General features: G+C 46.7%; 1 protein-coding gene across 20 annotated transcripts in view; it reads left to right on the forward strand.

Moving 5' to 3' along the window:
• Window positions 1-22368, forward strand: part of FRMPD3 (FERM and PDZ domain containing 3) — a 126604-nt gene that overhangs the window by 82601 nt on the left and 21635 nt on the right. For 14 of the 20 annotated variants that reach the window (XM_070258153.1, XM_070258143.1, XM_070258149.1 and 11 more), the window contains 7 exons: window positions 4089-4196; window positions 6787-6918; window positions 8364-8483; window positions 13374-13510; window positions 13830-13956; window positions 16069-16158; window positions 17875-18054. In XM_070258153.1, the coding sequence (XP_070114254.1) occupies window positions 4092-4196; window positions 6787-6918; window positions 8364-8483; window positions 13374-13510; window positions 13830-13956; window positions 16069-16158; window positions 17875-18054 (891 nt within the window). In that variant the 5' untranslated portion in view covers window positions 4089-4091. Of the gene's footprint in view, window positions 1-1638; window positions 1703-4088; window positions 4197-6786; window positions 6919-8363; window positions 8484-13373; window positions 13511-13829; window positions 13957-16068; window positions 16159-17874; window positions 18055-22368 lie in introns of all 20 variants that reach the window. The other 6 variants (XM_070258150.1, XM_070258158.1, XM_070258156.1 and 3 more) reach the window with 2 other exon arrangements.

The raw sequence follows: 22368 nt of genomic DNA on the forward strand, positions 1-22368 counted from the left end.
AAGTGATCCTGCACCTCCATGTCTTGACTGAAGAAGACCGTGCACTGAAGGGTGAAGCAGCCTAGGGAAAATGATACAGACTCTCATTAAGTCGCAAAGCTTTTATTAGGCACCTGCTGTGTTCCCAGCACCACAAGGGATGCAAAATAAAGACCTATTCCCCATCACTGGATACCTCACAGTCATGTTGGCAGGACAGATGGTTCAGATTGAGAAGGTATAGAATCCATCACTGGATGGTATGGTTTCAAGGAACAGGTGATGCTTGGCAGCTCATGCCATATAGCTGCCAATTTGGGGGGTCATGGCCAGCCCACAGTTTTCTCACTGCTTTGTGTGGTTTACATGAGCTGAGCTGTCTGCTCTAGATAAGCAAGTGAGAAGAGGTAGGTGGAGAGCAGAAAGATGTGTCTTAAGCATTCATGGATTATGGCCCAGAATCTCCCAGGAATCTGCGGAAGTTGGCGATATCCCGTGGAGGTAGGGGTAGGGTGAGGATAGCCAAGTTAACAGGCATTTGTGTGCTTTTGCAGGCTCTTGCAGGCTGGGCTCTCCGGAGGCACAGCTGCAGTTGAGAGGAGCTAGCAGGTCCAGCCTGAGGGGGACATCAGTGGAGTGCCAGGCTCTTCCCTAGTTCTTTGAGGCAGAGCCACTCAGAAGAGATAGAGGACACAGGTGTCTTCCATCTCTATTTCCCTGACTCTCATCCCCACACTCAGCCCAGGCCTTCCTCCATCCTTGTTTGAGGAAGGCAGTGAAGCCCAAGGGACTACAGGGCCTCACTGGGTAAGCAATCTAAATAATTGGTGATTGAATTTCGTGTCAGTCCTAGCAGACGAGGTTGAAGAGAAGCTGGGGTGGTGACAGAGAGAAAAGGGAGCAGTATGGAGTCCCTGCAGATCAGGGTCAAGCAGACCCTGAGGTCCAAGTCACTAAGGGGACATTTGTGTCCTGAGCCCTTGAAACCCAGAGGAAAGTGTGACTTGAATTTATAAAGTACAGACAGGTGCAACCTATCTCATCTCAGTATTACAGAGTAGAGTAGTCCCCCTTACCTACAGGGGATGTGTTCCAAGACCCCCAGTGGATGCCTGATACCATGGATAGTACCAAACCTCATATAGACCATGTTTTTTCCTATGCATACATACCTATGATAAAGTTTCATTTATAATTTAGCCACAGTAAGAGATTAACAACAATAATGATAAAATAGAACAATTATAACAATATACTGTCATAAAAGTAACCATAGATTTTAGCAACTGCAGCATACAATTTTTTTCTTATTAAGTCTAGAACTATCACCTTTTCATTTAAAAAAAGGCACTTTAAGGGCTTCTCTTTGGCATATCCGAATTGCCAGCATCACTACCCCTGTGCTTTGGGGCCATTAGTAAGTAAATTAAGGGTTACTTGAACACAAGCACTGCGATATCATGACAGTGGATCTGATAACTGAGACCACTACTGAGTGACTAACAGGCAGGTAGTGTGTACACTGTGGATACGCTGGACAAAGGGATAATTCATGTGCCAGGTGGGACAGTGCGAGATTTCAGCACACTACTCAGAACAGCGCACAACTTAAAACTTATGAATTGTTTATTTCTGGAATTTTCCATTTAATATTTTCAGACCACAGTTGACCACGGGTAACTGAAACCGCAGGAAGTGAAACCGTGAATAAGAGGGGACTACGGTAGTCAACCAAAGCCAGGCCACCCAGTGAAGAACTCCCTCCCTTCCCCCTCTTCCCCCCTCCTTTTTTCTCCCCTCTTTTTCTCTCCCTTCCCCACTCTCCTCTGCCTCCACCACGACTCTCCTCGCTATACTTCACAACTAACCACAGGTGGAATCAAGCCCCTACTCCAGACCAATCTGAATGTAAATGCCCCAGAGTAGCTAGGACCCACCTGGGGTTACTTCTGTTGCTCCTGGACAGGCTACCAGGCGTGCTGTGAGGCTCTGGTCTGGGAGGGAGACAAGCATCAATCTTCCCACTCTATCTGTGCTCAGGAAGTTACCTGATAACAAAACAGCATCCCCCCTCACAACCGCCACCAGTGTGGACCATAGCAGCCTCACCATTGGTTGCGACCGGGGGGAATCCAGGCCCAGGTGACTCCAAGGCTGTCCTATCATCACTTTCCCTTTGTGTTTCAGGGCTTTTTAAGCAGCCAGAGCAAAAATAAATCCTGTGGGTGTTCCTTGCCGACTCTATTTTTAAACAAAATCAATTAAGTAATTATCTGAGTCCAACTGAGTGTGCTAAATAAAACCTACCACTGCTGAGCATCACCAGCCTGGGGACAGGGGCCTCTGGGCTTGGCAGGAGCGAGGCATCTTGGGATTAGGGAGAGAACCAGGGGGTCACACTCTTTCAACTTTATATCCCCTCACTTCCCACCATGGCTTGACTCCTAGCTCCCCACTCCTGCTAGCCACACTTTGACCCAGGAGGACTTGCTTGTTCATGCTTTCATACTTTGTCTATGACAGTCCCTAGATCTGGACTGTTCTCTTCTGGCCTTTCTAATAGTCCACACCGACCGTCTCCTTCAAAATCAAAATCCAGTTCGCCTCATATAGGAAATTAACAAGTTTATCTTATACTTGTTGGTTTGTTTTGGTTTTATAATTGTTCTCTGGTGGATTTACACATGTGTGTGAGGTCATCACAACAAGAGTGTAGGACTAGACCTGGGTCCTCTGTTTCTGGCATAGTACTCATGGGGCTTAGTCCAGTGCTGGGCCTAGAGTAGAGGCTCAGTGAATGCCCACTGAATTAAGGAATCTGGCCATCTTATGCAGCTTTTCATTTCCTATAGAACTGATAATGTTGGCCCAGGGAAATGGTTGGATTCTCCTGATGAGTCTAATCATTCAAGGAAGCACATATTAAGCACCTACTGCTCATATATTAAGCAGCCATTTATTAAGCACCAACTGTGAGCCAGGAACTCTGCTTTATGTCGGGACTACAACGATTGAATAGAACATGGTCATTGTACTCTGAGTTCACCATTTGATTGTGAAAGACAAACATCTTCAAAAATATGATAAGAGCACTGAGAGAGGTGTCTGCAAGTTGCTGTAGGAACACATGGGAACACCAGGTCCAAGTACCTGACGATATTGAACATGCCTTTGCAGAATTCATATTTAAGCTGGGTTTTGAAAGATGAGTGAGTAAGAGTTTGCCAAGGAGGGGAAGAGGAAGGCAGAGGGAACAGTCTTTATTTCACAGATATTTATTGAGAACTTAGCATGCACCACTCTATAAATAAAAAAAGTGCCTGGGCCAGGAAAACTTTTGCTAAGGAGTTATCAGGTGTCAAAAATGGGCTTTGCCAGTGATTCTCAATTAGAGTCAGTGGTGCCTACTCTCAGAGAGCTTTTGGAAGTGCCTGAGGGTGTTTTGGGTCATCCCATCAATTTGGCATGCTGTTGGCAGTTAGTGTCTCAGGGTCACAGATGCTAAGCGTCCTGCAGGAAGTGGAGACAGTCCGTGAATGACAAATTGTCAGAGGTCTACAGGCATGAAAGAGCAGCGTGGGTATCTGGAATAGCAAGACATGACTCTGGAGAAGTAGGCAGGGGCCAGGCCAGGAAGGACCTAGGATGCTATGAGGGAGGGGGAATGGTAGAGCAAAGGTACGGATGTGGAGGTGATCTCCATGTGCGAAGGGCCTGGTGGAAAGGGAGGCGACAGGAGATAAGAGCAAGTGAGTGAGGCGGGCTCCTGAGGAGGCCTTCTGTCAGCCCTTCAGTATGTGGTGGTCTCTATGGGCCAAGCACTGCTCTAAGCTCTGGAGCTTTAAGCCACAGTGGAATGAAGGTGTGCTGTGACATCAAATGAAGGGTGAACTTTTGATGTGACCTAATATCTTCGAGGAGAATTTGGTTCTGGTCTCCACGTAACGTTATCATTGATCTTCTCTTTCCTCTGTCTCTTTGTCCTTCTGTACCTTTGGCTCCCTGTCTCCTTCCCTTGCTCCTCGCTCTTCCTTTCTACATCCCTCCTTTGGCTTCCCTCCTCCTTCTAAATGAGCCCCTCTCCTTGTCCTCTCCCTGCCTGTTCACAGAAAATGATGAAGAAAGAAGCTCTTCTTCTCATCCCCAATGTCCTGAAGGTTTTCTTAGAAAATGGGCAGATCAAGTCATTCACGTTTGATGGCCGGACCACTGTCAAGGTACATATAGAGTCTCCTCTCTCAGGTCAGCATTACCCTCTCTAGATCACACACAGCTGCTGGTCTTCAGGTTCCTGAGTCTGCACACAGCTGCTTGCTGCTGGAGCAAGGTGGCCTTTGAGCTCCTGCTCAAAACACACAATCCTCGGATCAGGATGGTGGGGGAAATTTGTGTGCCCAGCTGTGTGCTAGTGATTGTAAATGCGAGTGTGTGTGCATGTGCATGCATCTACTTGTGAACTGCTTTGTGTCCCTGTTATGCTGGGTCCTTCAAGACTCTTGGGAGCTGAGGAATGTGAAGATCGTTAAACAATTTATAAAGCAAAAGTGATTTATATTGATACAATAACACCTATGCAAGTTTACACGCAGAAATCAACAAACACAATCTCTCAGGGGATTAGCTTAGCCGTGTCTTGCTTTTTAAATAACAACGAGATCTCAAGCTCTGAACCAAGATTTGAAAAGTCAGGCAGCAGTCCCTTTGGCTATTCCTTTCACAGGAAGAGCAGTTACTGAGCTGTGATTCTTAATGGCTCAGCCAGGCATCTAAAAGTTGTAGTGATTCCCTTAGTCCTGAGGAGGAGAGGCGATGATATGGTTAACCCCCAGGTTCAACTCTGGTCTGGGACAGAAATAGCCACTCATGCTTCTTCTGGACTCTTTCCAGAAAGAGAATGCTATCCCCAGATTGAATGTTTCCATGCAACCAATGCTGCCCAGTGTTCAGAATTGGCCTTGCCAGTGGTTCTCAGCTCGGCTCAGCACTGCCCCCTCCCAGATGGCTTTTGGGAATGTCTGAGGGTATTTTGGGTCATCCCCACTGTTTGGCATGCCACTGCCATTTAGTGTCTCAGGGTCAGGGAGGCTAAGTGTCTTGCGGGGAGTGGGACAGTCCGTGAATGATGAAGAATTGTCCTGCCCAAAGTGCCAGTAGCACCCGAGTTGCAAATCAGTGTGTCTAACCCGTGTTGATTGAACTGAGTTTCTTTGGAAGGCTTAGGCCTGGGTGGGTATCCTAGGGGGACCTAGGACCAAAACACACTCCTTAGGGTGCCCTGGGATGGTCTCTTGGCTATTGAAGGTCTCAGTTTATAGGAGAGGCATTGGAAATGGAACAAGGCCACCCAGGGATGTCCAAATGCCCCTCCTCCAGATGTGGATATGTCTCCGTATCAGAATCCTCCTTGGTTTGTATTCATGGGTTGGTATGCCCACTGTAGATCTGTCTCCACACTGGAGAATTCACTCCTCTCTTTCCCCTTGGAGGCTTCTTTGAGCGTTCTCCTACTTCACAATGTCACCACCATTGTTGCTTCCAGGTAGCCCCAGCCTTCCAGGAAGCCCCAGCCTTCCAGGACAGCAATGTCCCCTGGCTTGAGATCTCACCCTGACTTCAGGGGGGTGCACTGACTGTTCATTGGAACTTGGACAGGCTTCCAAGCCACTTGTCTCAGAGAGGTACCTGGGTGAATTGACAGCCTTGGCATGGGGCCCTTACACTTGTAACGCCAGTTGGCAATCGCCAGCTTGGCCGTCCACGATCCCAGTGCAGCCGAACTGCAAAGAAAACCTCATTTGTCCCTGCCAGAGTTCCAGCAACACTGGCGCCTCTGTGACTACTTGGATAATACAAAGAGATACTCTCAACTACCCACCAGTTTCCAGCCTAACATTTGAATGGCTAAGCGTCTTTTTAATGTTCACTGAGGGGGTTGTTTGGCAAGCCTGGCTGTAAGGGAGCTTCTCATTCCCAAGCCTGCCTCTTTGCAGCCCTTGGGGGCTGAGTGATGCTGATTCCATGAACACACACACACTGGAGCCCAGTGTACGCTGAAGTCACAGCAAATAGGCGGCACAAGTCTCAAAACTGACATTTGGGCAGCCCCCATGGATATGTTTCCAGACACCCTAATATTAAAAGTAGGGCAGCAGAGCAGACGGAGCCCAGAAGTAGTCAGATTTATGACTGTACACAAGACATGTGACATAGTTCCTTTGCCTGGACACATTTTTCAAGTTGCTAAATTGATCATCTCTAAAAGCCATCTACGATCAAAAATGAACATTCTGCCAGTAACTCAAGTCATTTGATTTAGATTATGAATCCAGAAATAGTCTACTTTTCAAGTACACAATTGTGGCTTTTGCTTTTGTTAATTGCTAAGTTGATGGACAAACCAGAATGAACATTGTGACTCATAGAAGAAGGTGAGAGAAGAACTAGTACAGTGCCTGGCACTTAGTAAGCACTTAGGAAATAATTTGCCAAATGGAAGGAGAGAGGGTGGGCTGTGACCTTCTTTTGCCATATGCCTGGTCAGGCCAAGTTCAGAAACACCCTCCTCCACCCCTTGCTCCTTTTGTGTTCCCCAGGGCCCAGGCCTCTGAACAGCACTGATGGGTCACTCTCCTTATCCTGGAGCACAGTGCCTGGGCCACCATAAAGGCCAGTGTCTCCTTACCAGCCTCAGCCTTCTACCCCCGGTCTATCTTTCTTGATATTCAGTCTCCCTCTCCCATGTTTGGTGTTTAGAGTAGCTTAGAGCTGGAATGGATCTCCCTGTCAAGGCTCTTCTTTCTTCCACAGGATGTGATGGTGACGTTACAGGACCGTCTTTCCCTGAGGTACATTGAGCACTTTGCTCTTGTCCTGGAGTATGCCGGGCCAGAACAGAACCACAAGTTCCTGCTTCTCCAGGACAAGCAGCCCCTGGCTTATGTAAGTAACTCCTTTGTCCTGGCTTGATACCTTTGCATGTGGCCTCTACTAGAGAAGAGGACTCCAGGCACTCTCTTTCTAGAAAATTCATAATAATATGCTCCACCAGTTCCCAGAAGTCACAGTTCTCAATCAAGCTCTGTTCTACCCACCTCCAGAGGGCTTTTGGCACCATCCCTTGTGACCTAAAATGGGCATGAAGATTGCTAGTCTTGGTCTCTATTGGGAAAAGTGTGGGGTAGTGATTCACTGTGAAGCTCCCAGAATGCTGAGTAGAAGAACAGTGTCAACTCTCCTGCCTCCTGGAAGCCCTGCCTGCTAGACTTTTCTGCCTCCGAGAGGAAGCTTGGCCCTCAGATGAAGGCTGTCATGTGGAAGGGTCAGCGAGTGGAGTCTAGTGAGACTAGTGAGGCTGGACAAGTACGGGCTTGGAATGGGCTGAGTGGAGCCAAGAATGGGCAGCATGTCACCCACATCAACTTCCAAGGCAGAGTAGGAGAAAGCGTCTTATCATCCTCGCCTTTGCCATGTGGAAAAAGGCTGGGGAATCCAGGATTGCTGGATAGTTAGTCGTCACCAAGAGTGAAGCACCCAGAAGAGTCAGAGAAGCAACCAGGGTCAATCAACATTCCGGGGAGGGAGGAGAGGAGTTGGAGAGGGACAGTTAGGGAGCAGTGTCTAATAGAAGTGAAACAAAAACCAAAATCAGACACAAAAAAATGAAAGGATTTTAGGAAAGAAAAATTCTTCAACTTTACCTCTCAGCCAAATGCCATCCAGAGACTCACAGGTTCCCATGAAGAGAAGGTTGTAGGTGTCCTTCCTGGAGGGAGGCCTGAATACCTCCTCGCCCCTCAAGAAGACTTTTGGATTCAATTAGTCTCTTGTTCCAAATTGGATTTTAAACTTTTTTATTACCAAAAAATCCCCAACATACACCAAAGTAGAAGGAATTGTATAATGAACTCTCATTACCCATGCCAGCTTCAGCAGTTACTGAAATATTGCCAACTTGTTTCAGCTATACCTCCAAAAGAGATTTTAAATCTTTGATTTGGCTTCTAATCAGCAACTTACTCTGCTTGAAGCTGAGCCCCTCTGCAAGGTAAAGGCATTAGCCCCACAGAAAGAAAAGAGTCAGAGAACTTCCCAGGGGCCCTCTCTTCCTACGTAGTGTCTTGGGCCTTAGATTGTTCATAAAAGGCCATGTCCTGGATAAATGATATGAAAATTCTAGTCTCTTTGGGTCAAAAGGGCCGAAAGACCTGGCTCCTCATTACTTTCCCCCAAGGGTAACTAGAATCAGCCAGGCGGGAGACAGAGTGGGAAATAGCACCCTAGCTCTTCCCTAAGCCCCGCCTTGAAGAGCCCCCAAGCTGGTTCCCACCACCCTAGCCATTGATCCCAGATCTCTTTTCCTCACACCCCTCATCCCTGCGATTCAGGTGGTGCAGCGGACACACTATCAGGGAATGAAATGCCTCTTCCGGATAAGCTTCTTTCCCAAAGACCCTGTGGAGCTGTTGCGTCGGGATCCCGCTGCTTTCGAGTACCTGTATATCCAGGTAGAGTCTGGCTTGGGGATACACAGACAGACAGACCAATGGACAAACAAGCAGGCAGGCTGTTCTGCCATCACAATGAAGTCACTATGTAAGTTTTCCCAACCTCCAGGTAGCTCTGAAGGCCCTTTCCCTTTCTGCTACCATCGTAGACCAGGGCCAAGTTGGTTGGCCTGGTGACCTGAGCTGGCTGTGGCTCAAGGTCCTGTCTGTTTGTCAGGACAGATCTCATCAGTTTTCAGGAGCAAGCAACCTCATTAACTCTGGCACCATTACTGGATCCCCAGGTTTAACAAGCCGATTTGGGTAACAGGGGGTCCTAACCCCCAATGCCCAGATCCAGTAAGGAGATGATTCCCTATTTAATTCATCCAGAAACATTTGCTGAGTACTTATTCTGGGCCAGGACCTGTGCTAGGTGCTGGCAATCAAGGTGAACAAAGAACTGTCCTGGCTTTCTAGAGCTCCTAGATTGATATGTGCCCAGGTAAATATAAGACAGTGTGACAGGCACTATGTTGATGGCATTGTGCAGTAGGGGCACCCAGGAAGCAGTTTGTGAACTCTCCAAGGGAGGGGCATGGTGAAGGCTTCACAGAGGAAGTGATAGATGCACACTCTTAGCCTTAAAGGATAAGTGGACGTTTGCTGTGTGCAGAGATGGAGTGGAGGGGGCACATTCTAGGCAAAGGGACTTGCGTCTTCAAAGCCTTGGTGGCATGAAACAGCATGCGATGATGAGAGAACTATGAATAACTTACTTTGGATGGAGGACAGAATGTGAAGTAAGGAGCAGTAGGAAATGGAATAGGGGAGACCGGAAGCAGATGGTAAAGGGCCTGATAGGTCACGGCAAGCACAGGCTTTAAACTGATTTAGGCTGGGCAGCAATTCTCAAAGTGTGGTCCCTGGAACAGCAGCATCAGCATCAACCAGGAGCTTTTTAGAGATGAAAATTCTTGGGCCCCAGTCCAGTCCTACTGAATCAGAAACTCTGGAGGTGAGGCCCAGCAATCTGTGTTTTAGCAAGCCCTCCAGAGGCTTCTGATGCTTGATGGTGTGTGGGAGCCACTGCTTTAGGGCAGTGTGTCTTGACCCTAGCTGCATGTGAGAATTATCTGAGAAGCTTTGAAGAAAATGGTCTGCCCCACCCAAGACCAAATAAATCAAAATCTGTATGGGCGGGGTCCAAATATTGATATTTTAAAAATTTCTCAAGGGATTCTAATGCACAGCCAAGGTAAAGAAATTCTGCTGTAGTATGGGGGCCCAGAAATGTTGAAAGGTGAATAGCCTACTCAGATGAGTGATTTCAAAAGATCACATAGTGCCGAGGAAACACACCTGCTAGAGAGCTACTGCAGTTACCCCCAAGAGAAATGATGGGGGCCGGAACCATGGCTGTGATGGTGGTGGTGGGATGGGATTCAAGAGATATTTAAAAAGTAGAATTGATAGGCTTTGACTCAATGAGTGTCTGGGAAAAGTGGTATCATTCCCAAAGTTAGGGAACACAGGTAGTAGAATAGGTTTGGGAAAAGATGAGTTCACTTTGAGACATGTTGAGTTTTAGGTGCCCATAGGACATACAGAGTGCTTGATGAAAGGGAAAAAACCTCAAAACTCATCTCTGATGATGTCTCTGATAGAGATACCTGGAGATGAGCTATGAGATGTTGTGGTTGTCCTTTCTGCCCCTTCTAAAATGTTAACATTTCTCAAACAGCCTCGGGTTCCTTTATCAGCACTCTAGGGGGCAATGAGTTGTGGTTCTTCTATGAATTTTATAAGTTTAGTTCTCATTTTCTTTGCCCTAAATTTCTTCATTCAGGCCTCCAGAGATCATCTTGGTTCAAATATTTTGGAATTTGGTGACAAGACCATGTCCACCCTCTCTCTCCCCTTCGTGATGATATGGACTTCAGCTGTATTCCTTCTTGTTTCTATTAAACAGATTTATTGGGGTCTAATTGACACAGAGCAAACTGCACATATTGAAAATGACAATTTGATAAGTTTTGATATATGTTTATACCCATGAAGCCGTCACCCACAATCAAGATATTGACCATATTCAACACCTCCAAAAGTGTCCTCAGGCTCCTTTGTAATTTGTTCCCTCTATCCCCAGGCAACCACTGACCTGTTTTCTGTCACTATAGATTACTTTGCATTTTCTAGAGTTTTATATAAATGAAATAATACTGTATGGAAACTCATTTTGGTCTGGCTTCTTTCACTCAGCATAATCATTTTGAGATTCATCCATGTTGTTGTGTGTGTCAGTAGTTCATTCCTTTTTATTGCTGGGTAGTATTCCATGGTATGGATGTATCAGTATTTGTTTATCAGTTCACCTGCTGATGGACATTTGGGTTATTCCCCGGTTTTGACTACTATGAATAAAGCTTCTATGAACATTCATGTACAAGTCTTTGTTTGACATATACTTTCTTTTCTCTTGGGTAAATACCTAAGAATGGAATGATTTGGTCATATGGTAGATCTGTCTTTCTTTAATTTCTTAAAGAAACTCCAATACTGTTTTCTAAAGTGGCTGTACCATTTGACATTCCCACTAGCCACGTATGAAAGTCCCAGTTTCTCCACATCCTTGTCAATACCTGGTATTGTCAGTATCGTTTTTTATTTTAGTCATTCTAATAGTGTACAGTGGTAGCTCATTGTGGTTTTCATTTGCATTTCCCTAATGACTAATGATGTTGAACATCTTTGCATATGCCTATTTGCCATCATGCATCTTTTTTGGTGAAGTGTCTGTTGAAATCTTTTAGCCACTTTTTTATTGGGGTGGTTTGCTTTCTTATTATTGAGTTTTGAGAGTTATTTATATATTCTGGATACAAGTTTTTTGTTGGATATGTTATTTGCAATTATTTTCTCCCAGTCTCTGGCTTGTCTTTTCAGTTTCTAAACAGTGTCTTTCACAGAGCAAAAGTTTGAATTTTGATGAAGTCTAATTTGTCAATTTGTTTTTTTATGGATTGTGCTTATGGTGTCCTATCTAAGAAATCTTTGCATAACCCAAGTTCACAAAGATTTTTCTCCTATTTTCCAGAAGTTTTATCATTTTAGGTTTCACATTTAGGTCTTTGATCCATTTCGAGTTGACTTTTGTATATGGCACAAGGTATCAATCAAAGTTCATTTTTTTTTTTGCATATGGATATCCAATTGTTCCAGCACCATTTGGGTTTTTATTTTATTTTATTTTTTTTGAGGAAGATTAGCCCTGAGCTAACTGCTGCCAATCCTCCTCCTTTTGCTGAGGAAGACTGGCCCTGAGCTAACATCTGCACCCATCTTCCTCTACTTTATATGTGGGACGCCTACCACAGCAGGGCTTTCCAAGTGGTGCCATGTCCGCACCCGGGATCCAAATCGGTGAACCCAGGGCCGCTGAGAAGCAGAACGTGTGAACTTAACCGCTGTGCCACCGGGCCGGCCCCTAGCACCATTTGTTGAAAAGACTATCCCTTCTCCACTGAATTGCCTTTGAATCTTTGTCAAGAATCAGTTGTCTATATATGTGTAGGTCTTTTCTGAACTCTATTCTATTCCATTGATCTACTTATCTGTCTCTATGCCAAAATCACACTCTTGATTATAATAGCTTTATAATAAGTCTTAAAATCAGGTAGTGCTTGTCCTCCATCTTTGTTCTTCTTTTTCAAAGTTGTTTTGGCCTTTCTAGGTCCTTTGCATTTTCATGTGAGTTTTAGAATTAGCTTGTCAATTTATACCAAAAATCTACTGTGATTCTGATTGGGATTGTGTTGAATCTACAAATCAATTTTGGGAGAACTGACATCTTAATAATATTGAGCCTTCCAACTCATAAAGAGAGTATCTGTCTACATTTATTTAGGTCATTAATTTTTCTCAACAGTGTTTTCTATTTTCAGTGTACATTTTTTTCACACATTTTGACAAATTTATCCCTAATTACTTCATATTTTTGGTGCTATTGTAAATGGTTTTGACTTTTAATTTCAGTTTCTGATTGTCTGTTACAACCATGTGGAAATACGTTTTTGTATATGATCTTATATCCTGCAACCTTGCTAACTCAGTTCTAGTAGTTTATTTGTAGATTCCATTGCATTTTCTACATAGATGATCATTGATGAAGCATTCCTTTTCCACTCTCTCCTATTCTGTAGTGATACCACTATAGCTCCCTAGTACCATAGCTCATCCTGGTTTCACCTCAACACAATGGGCAACTGGTCTAACCAAGGTTGACTCATTGATAGCTGGAATTCTGACCTTCAGGGTTTGGGAGTTATCATACCCTTGGCCAGTAGTCCAGGGAACCCCTTTTAGGATAGAGAAGACTGACTCATCCCTGCTTTTGACTTTCAGACCCCAAGGAACAGAATATCTGCCCAATCCCTGCAATCCATCTCTCACCCTGTGCTTCTGGGCCAGAACGCTATAGAGAGCCCCTCCCAATGTCTGCTTTCCTTTGTTTCCATCTGAGCTAGTAGAGGAGCCTCATGTGGCTGGGGGGTGAGTATAGGCCCACGAGAAAAGGCAGAAAGCTCTCTTGTAACAGTAGGAAAGAAAGGGAGAGGTGTCATGTCTCACTTTTGCAATGACCTAGACAGTCTGCCCACTTGTGCCTTGCCATTGTGTGCATCTGTCACTGAGAAGAAGGCTGTCGAGTATCTGCTGTATGAAGTAAACAGTGTATCTGAGACCCAAGGTTCCTCTGTTTTCTCCTCTCCAAGGGCAGAACCTTCCTCCTCCCCTTGATCTAGAATGTCTCCCTGACACCTTGATTCTTTTCTGGGATGTAAGGGAGTAGATCAAGGGCTATGGAGGGAATGTCTCCTTTAACTGATGGATTTGGACTGCCTTCTCTCACAGAGTCGGAATGATGTTATCCGAGAACGGTTTGGAATGGACCCTAAGCCTGAGATGCTTTTGGGCCTTGCTGCCCTCCACATCTATATCACTGTCTCAGCCACTCGACCTAGTCAGAAGATCTCACTCAAGAATGTAGAGTAAGTTGTGCCGGGGCCCTTAGGGATGGGGGCAAGTAGCTGTGCAGGGAGAAGGTGAATGGTGGAACTGTGCTATGCTTTTCAGGAATCTAGCTCTGGGAAGAGAGGGAGAATTGGAGTTCCTCACAGCTAGACCATGATGCCCTTGAGCTACAGCTTCTACCGGGGAACTGTGGCCAATGTTATTCTCCTGCCCCGCCCCTTTTTCTCTTTCTCCTCCATCTCTGCCTCAGATTCAGTCAGTTTCTGCGTTACCATCTTCCTTTCTCTGTCCTACTTTGCCTCTCTCACTAATTTCTTACTTTTCTTCTGCTTTTAGGAAGGAGTGGGGCCTGGAACCCTTTCTTCCCCCCTCCCTCCTGCAGGGCATCAAAGAGAAGAACCTCCGGAAATCTCTCTCTCAGCAACTGAAGGCTCACCAAACACATCCTTCCAGTGGCACCAAGGTACCCAGAGTAGGACATTGGGTGCCATGCTCAAGCACTAGTGTCCATGGGGGGCTCTTGTGTGGTTTCCCAACAGGTCTGGTCTTCTGGGGATCGTCCCCATTGTTTTTGACTTGGGTACACATCCAGCTTGGCTAGATATGGGGGACGACTGTGTAGAGGAGTTTTCCCCAAGCCGGAACCGCCCCCAGGGACGGTTTAGTAACCAGTCACAGAGAGAGCCCAGAGTCCTCAAAGTAAAGGGGCCAAGATGCAGGGGGAGAAAATCCTCAGATTGTTTTCACCCATTAAGTCTGTGCAGATTGAGCACTTGCCGAGGGGACAGCACTGGACCCTGGGGAAGCACATGTTTCCCATAGAAATGACTGCTCTGTCCCTCATTAGGTTTCTAATTTGTCAGTCCTAGGATAGGGAATTCTGGGAGATAAAAGCCCAGCCCAGTGGAACAAGGCCTGACCTGGACAATTGGTCACTGGGCGGTATGTCGAGGGCTTAGGTCACTGCTGTGCTCTCCTGCACTTTCTCGGGTACCCTCTGAGGCACTCCTCCTCCCTGTTCCCCGGACTCTGCAGGCCCTTTTCAGGCTTGTAATGCTCAACCTACTTGTACTTCCTGCCCAGGAGGCAGGAGGGTGGTGAGAGGCACTAGAATCATCATGTAGACGTAGACACAGGACACAGTCGCCCCCATATATTCCACCCATTCCAGATTCTTTGCATTACCAACTAGCTTCTCTTTTAAGATGCAAATTTCCCCAGAGAGTTAAGCCATTCCTACCTTGCTGTGCATATTTAATCAGATTATTTTCTTCCCAACAGAGAGTATCAATGCTCCTAACCATCTCCTCAGCAAACATTTTTTGAGCCTCCCCAGTGTTCGGGCTGGAGAAACAGAGATGGAGACGACCTGGTCTCCGCCCTCTAGTCAGGCACAGGATGGTGGGGAAACATGACAGTCAGTCACAACATGGTATGCCAGGCGTGGGTGCTCTGGAAGCCCTGAGGAGGAACACCCAGGCCAGCCCTAGGGAAGTGGAAAAGGCCAGGAATTGGTGCATTTGATGTGGGGTCTTTAAGGACAGATAGGAATTTGTCTAGATGAGTTGGGGCTGGGGGAAGGAAGACTTTCCCACTCAGGGTGATCCATCTGTATAAAGACCTAGGGATATGAGAGAACATTGTGCATGGAAAGAAATGCAAATAGTTCAGCACAGGCAAGTACAGAGAGTGAAAGGAACATGCCTGGGGTGGGGTGGGGGCAAGAGAGAAGGCCAGAGAGGTTGGCAGGAGCCAATTCATGGAGTGCCTTGTATACCGTGGAAAGGGGGATTCATTGAGGGGTTTGAGCAGGCAGCTGATGTGATTAAACATATGTTTTAGGATGCTCCCTCTAACAGCAGTGTGGAGGGGTTGAGGGAAAGGAGTGTCAGTACTGAAGGTAAGCTGAATGCCACCCTGACACGGGATTGCCTGACACATCAAGGCAATGACTGTAGGGCTAGAGAAGAGAGATGGATAGGTTAGAGAGGGAGTTAGGAGGTAGACTCAAGATGATTTGGTGAGTGGTGGCCCTCAGATGAGAGGACGAGGGAGGAGTCTAGCGTGATTCCCAGGTTTCTGGCTTGAATGCCCAGAGGATGCCGGTACCACTGATAGAGATTTTTCTATGAGGGAATGCCAGAGTAAGAGCAGGCTTGGGACTTAGGGGTACTCAAGATTAAAGGTATTAAGTGGGACCCCCGGCTGGGGATGGACCGTACCTCCGTGGCTACTGGGGATCTCAAGAGAGGTATAGATGAGGTGGGGTATCAGAGTCAGGGAAAGCTCTTGGAATTAACCCAAAAACAAAATGAGTAAGCTGACTTCTTAAGGAAGGAAAATCAGGAGGCAGGAGAAGTTTAGAAAGGGATCTGAGATGCTATAGGCAAGAGCTATCCAAACTGGAACCTTCTTGCTGTTTTTCCAAGGGTCTCCTCACACTGCCACGGTGCGGCTTGCTGAATAGTCTGACTAGTGCCTATCTTAAGGTGTCGACACTCCTTCCTGAGAACATGAGTTTGCTTTTCCTGTGCAAGTCAGGGGTCTCATATTTCGGGGTGGGTTGTTTCCACAGGGCTCTGCAATTCAGGCAAAGCTCCAGTATCTTCGAATTTTGAATGAACTTCCGACCTTCACAGGCGTTTTGTTCAACACTGTGGGCCTGGTCAGTGAGGGCAGTGGTGGGGGTGGGAGCCCTTTGTCCTTGGGTTGGGGGTAGGAGGGTCTCCATTAGAACTTTAGGGTAGCATTCTCCATCAGCGAGTATTTCTAAAGGTCTTTCCTCCTCTTCCTGCTTCTCCCTCTCGCCTCCCCTGGTGCTCTGGTCCTGCCTCTGGCAAAATGGTAAAGTAGGAGCCAATATTTATTTTTAGTATCCCTGCATGACCCTTTTGTGTCCTCTTTCCTCAATTTCAGAGGTCAGCAAACTTTTCACATAAAGGGCCAGATAGTAGTATTTTATTCTTTGCAGGCAGTCCATGTGGGTCTCTGTCGCAACTACTCAGCCCTGCCATTGTAGCGCGAAAGCAGGCGTAGACAATGCATAAACAAATAAGCGTGGCTGTGTTCCAATATCTCTTTATTTATGGACACTGAAATTTGAATTTCATGTGATTTTCACATCTCACAAAACATGGTTCTTTTGAATTTTTTCCAACCTTTTAAAAATCTAAAAACCATTCTTAGTTCATGGGCTGTACAAAAACTGGTGAGGGGCCAGAGTTTGCCAACCCCTGCTCTATTTCATTGCTCTTCCCCATACCCCCAGAGCCCCCACCCCAGGCTTCCTGAGTCCACATACTTCCTCCTGCCTGTCCAGGGCCTCCACTGAAGAACCCCTCCTCTCAGGCAGGCGGGGCACAGCTGGCCCCCCTAAAGACTTTGCCTTCTACTAGTTTACCCTAGTGAGCTGTGGTGAAAAGAAATTCAAATCATCACGCTAATTGGATCCAGGTGCTTCTCATGCTCTGGGGAACACGCTGTCATGCTCGTGGGGTACACTGATAGAAAGCCGCTTATCAAAGAAACCGTCTATAGCAGATGGAAGAGGCTCCTTAGGGTGATGCTAATACAGTGAATGGGCCAGCATAGGGCTCAGGCTTCATGGCGCCAAGGAGCCTGTCAGGACCACTTGAGGGAATCCAGTCCATCAGGCTCAAATATAACTATTTATATGCTGAGATTTGAGGATCACCAAAGGCCCGCTACCCTCTTCCTCCACCCCCAGAAAAGTCCCCACCACTGCTGAAATTCTTACAGGCCATTCCTTTAGGTTCAGATTGCTTTGGTGCCTACTGAAGGACAAATACCTTCTTAGGAAGGGAGACCCCTCCCCCACATTAAGTACCCAGTCAGCCCTTAACACCTTAGGCAGAGTTACTTTGTCAGTTGAGCTTTTGGCACCAATGAGAAGTGCAAGTTTGAGTGGCTGTTGTGGGAGGGGGGAGCTGGTAAAGATCAAACACAGGATGCCACTGTTTAGGCACAGCCCTGGGTGGGGGCCTTGTGAGGCCTGCGGCAACAAATGGAAAGTCCCCAGGGCTTGGTAGGAAGAGGATGCTGCAAAAGCACCAAAGCAAACCTCACCTAGTTCACGATTTTGCTAGAGCCAGCCTCTGCTGTCCACTTCACTCAACCTACTACTGAGACTAAGGTCTCCATTTAAAGCAATGATCCAGGGCCCTGCCCCAGGAATAAGGGTGTCCCAGATCATTTTTCTCTCAAGGTTGTCCTCCCGCCCTGACTCTGAGCCCCAGATGTTTCCAGATCTCCCAGCAGAACTGGTCCAATCTGCCTGTTTTCTATTTCCTCCTCCTGCCTCCTTTCCCCACCTCCCCTGCCCTTCTTTCTTTGAATGCTGCCTGCCATGCTTGGGCACCAGGATGAGAAGCAGTCGGCCACCACTCTCCTGGTGGGACCCCGTCATGGCATCAGCCATGTTATTGACCTCAAAACCAACCTCACCACTGTGCTGTCCGAGTTCAGCAAGATCAGCAAGATCCAGCTGTTCCGGGAGAACCAGGGCGTGGCCCGGGTGGAGACCAGCATCATGGATGCCAAGGTAAGGCCAGCTTTGAGGGCTCTTTCTCCCTCGGGACAGGCCTTGAGAACAGAGGAAGACGTACATTTGAGAAAGAGAGTTTGAGCCTGTTAAGTGAGGTTCAGTGATTCGGAAGTGGTTCAGACCCTGGGCCCCTTTGGGCTCATCTTTCTTTCCCTTCTCAACCCTGTGGGACATGCTGTCTTGATCACATATTAAGGTCAGCCAGTGCTAGGAAAGGCTAGGAAGTGTCAGATCAACTCACGAGAGGTCTTCAACAGAGGGCAGGGGAATTGGAGAACTTGGAGCTACCCCCAGGCCATCTCTTCCCAATCTTTCCTGTGTCGCCGCACACACAGAAAATTACATTCTTGTGAACACTGGGGTAAATGGATCAGCTCCGGAGACTCTGGCCACCCCGGGCCTTGCCTGGCTGCCCCAGAGGCTGAAGGGATATGTGCATACCACTTGAGGAGCCCCGCCATAGACACACACACACACTTGAAATCATGGAAAAGGAGGTGTCTGAGTATGTAGACAGAACCGAGGGGGCCTGGGAAGACAAGAAGCAGGCAGGGGCTAGTCCCCATTTCACCTCTCAGACTCCAACCCTTCCAGAACCTTAGAACCTTTCCCATAGATCAGCTCCTTCAGACCGGCAAGCAGCTGTCGCCTGTGCAGTCTTGTAGCCGTGGTCAGCCGCCCCCTCCATGGCTCTCCTGTTTGAACACCCAGTGACCAGTGTGGGTGGGGGTCAGGCCTGCCTGCCAGCTGGCGGAAGCTGTTAGAGGAGGTGCAACTTTCCTTTCTTAAAGGATTTCCCAGGGGGAGATGTTGTTAGCAGATTAAGAGGTAGAGTGTTTGCTATTTCTAAAAGAGCAAGTTATTTACCTTATTTTTATCTTTGTGAAACCCAGAAAGCTTTCATATGTTAATTTTCCACCTGTGATTCACAGGATTCCCATTGGTTTAGGAACCTGCCCGGAGCTGATGTTTAATTGGCTTGTGGCCATTTCCTCAACCAATGATTGCTGCCCTCCTCAGATGTTGTTGGGTGAAAAACCAAATGGACAGGTAGGGAGGGGGCAGGAAAGACAAGACACACAGGGGAGATGTGGCTTCCTGAGACATAGAAAGGGTTTAAAACAGAAAAAACAGCTTTCCAACTGAGTCTCCCTCTGTGTTCTACAGCTGCTTCTCAACATTGGCAGCACAATAGAGTTTCCTTGAGAGCATTTTAAAAATACAGATGCCTGGGTCCTGCTCCCAGAGATTGTGATTTCATTGGTTGGGGTGCAGCCTGGGCATCATGATTTACTTATTTTTCAGTTCCCCAAGAGATTCTGTAGTACATCCAGGTTTGAGAACCACTCATCTCTGGGACCAGAGCTCTGGGAGGAACTAGGCCAAGCAGGGGGTTAGTGGGTGTTGCCTGAGGGAGGAGCACTACTCTCATTTCTGGTGGCAATCCAGCCTCAGTTGTGGGCATGAATGCTGCCTTGGAGGGGCTACACTCTTACTGGGGAGACTAGACTCACAAAGACACATGACCTGCATTAATAACACAACATCAGAACAGGTATGGAGCTCTGGAATCAGACAGACCAGATTCAAATCCAAGCTTTACCACTTCGTAACTGTGCAGCCTTTAAAAAGTATCTTAATCTCTCTGAACCCTGATTTCCCCAACTGCAAAGTGGAGTGCCTCTCTCAAAAGGTTGTCGTTCAGGATTAAATGAGAAAATGAACATAAAATGTCTTAGCACACTGCCTGACACATAGTAAGTACTCAACAAATGAGACCTGCAATTTTTTCAAAAGCGAAACAGCAATGAAAAAAAGTTAATATGAAGTAAATTTTGTAAATAAGTATGATGTGGAACATGGAACAAAAGAACAGGAAAGGGTTAACCAGAACTGGCTTCCCACAAGAGAGTGTTTTAAGCTGGATCTTGAAGTGATAGGCATGGATTAGCAGAGAGAAGTGGGATGTGTTCATAGGCAGAGAGCAAGCATAGAAATAAGCAAACCAGGGGCTGGCCCCGTGGCTGAGTGGTTAAGTTCATGCGCTCTGCTTTGGCGGCCCAGGGTTTCGCCGGTTCGAATCCTGGGCACAGACATGGCACCACTCATCAAGCCATGCTGAGGTGGCGTCCCACATACCACAACTAGAAGGACCCACAACTAAAAATACACAGCTATGTACTGGGGGGGCTTTGGGGAGAAAAAGAAAAAAAAAAAAAAAAGAAATAAGCAAACCATATGTGCAGGTCGATAAGCATAGTTGCTTGGCTGGAGAGGAGAATAATGAGAAAAGAGATTGGAGAGATTGGGGTGAGCAGAACAAGCTGGTTAAAAGCTTCGAAGGCCAGTCCGAGGATTTTAGATGCAATGTGATAGAATAGTGGAAATCCACTGTAGGCCCTTGAGCAGAGGAGTGAGAGAATGAAAGCTGACTTGGACCAGTGTGCCAGATGTATGGGAGCAAGGCTAGTGTGATACTGGGGAGGCGAGAAGTGGATCATGGTGCTAGTGCGGGGGTGAAGTGATAAGGGCAGGGCCTGAGCTGGAGGAACGCAGTGGTAATGAAAAAGAGTGAATGTAAAACATATAGAATCACTGAGTGTGGATGCATATCCCTACACACATTCCTCTCTTGCACATACAATGCACACGTCTTATCATACCTAACCCTTATTGCCCGCTGCCTGTATCCTGAATGCACTCAAGAACGATGCTATGTGTGCAGCACACAGAGGGTCCAAATCATGGGAGGGTGGAGAGGTGAGAGAATACATTAGGGGATAAATGGGAGATCATTTTGGAGAATGGAGAGGGCTAGGAGAAGGTTGCACTTTGCTGAGTGGGAAACAGAGAATGGTTAGGTAGATGATGCAGCCATCATGTGGTAGATAGTTCAGATATGCCCTACTTTAGGCAATTGATAAAATGCATATGAAAAACCAGAGGAGAATTATCCACTTTACATTAGAATGATTCTGCTTTGTAAAAAGATTTGTCGTGTGAGGTAAGCAGAATAATAGCCTCCAAAAATGTCCATGCCTTAGTCCCCTGAATCCATGAATATGCTGTGCTATATGGGAGGAGGAAATTAAGGTTGTGGATGGAATTAAGGTTGCTAATTAGCTGACCTTAAATTAGGGAGATTAGCCTGGGTTATCCAAGTGGGCCCAGTGTAATCACAAGGGTCCTTATAAGAGGAAGAGGGAAGCAGAAGAGAAGGTCAATGTGATGCGATGTGAGAAGGACTCAGCCTGACCTTGCTGGCCTTGAAGATGGAGGAAGGGGCCATGAACCAAGGAATGTCGGTGGCCTCTAGAAGCTAGAAAAGGCAAGGAAATCCATTTTCCCCTAGAACCTCCAGGAGGGACACAGCCCTGCCTACACTTGATTCTAGCCCAGTGAGACTCGTGTCAGACTTCTGACCTCCAGAACTGTAAGAAAATAGATATGTATTGTGGGGCCAGCCCCGTGGCCGAGTGGTTAAGTTCGCGTGCTCCGCTTTGGCAGCCCAGGGTTTCACTGGTTCGGATCCTGGGCGCTCGACATGGCTCGTCAGGCCACGTTGAAGTGGCGTCCCGCATGCCACAACTAGAAGGACCCACAACTAAAATAAACAACTATGTACTAGGGAGATTCGGGGAGCACAAAAAAAAAAAAAGATTGGCAACAGTTGTTAGCTCAGGAGCCAATCTTAAAAAAAAAAATAGATATATATTGTTTAAGCCACTAAGTTCATGATAATGTGTTACAGAAGCAACAGGAAACTAATACACCATAAGATTCCTTCAAGTAGGAAGCTCTCCTACACTATAGTAAAGATAGGGTTTGGTTGATAAATGGTCTACTCACATGCAACTTTTGCTACATAAAATCAGGGGCATCTGTAATCAGAGATGTCTGCTGTGTGCATCACTGGTTAGAAGTCATTGCCCTTTGAAATGGACAGGGAGGTATTTAGCCCCTTCTCAGATACAGTGGCTGAGGCAGGATCAGTGATGTATAGTGGTGGGAGGAAAAGAGGAAGATTGAGGAAGCAAAAAGATCCAGGTTTCCATTTAACAGTCTTTTAGTAAGAACCTACTGTTGCTAGAAAGCATGCTAAACCCGGTGGGAGATAAAAAGATGAACGAAAAGAAAACACATGGCTCCTTGTTCCCTCAAGAAGCTTCCTGTCTTATAGGAGAGAAAGAAGTACACCAATACATGGCATACTGAATGAGGTACCGTAGGAGGGTACCAAGAGCATGTTGGAGTACAGAAGAGGGTAAAATTAATTCTGGCTGGGGGATTAAGAAAGGCTTCCTGGAGGCG

Source organism: Equus caballus, chromosome X (genome assembly GCF_041296265.1).
Source record: "Equus caballus isolate H_3958 breed thoroughbred chromosome X, TB-T2T, whole genome shotgun sequence".
Classification (NCBI taxonomy): Eukaryota; Metazoa; Chordata; class Mammalia; order Perissodactyla; family Equidae; genus Equus; species Equus caballus.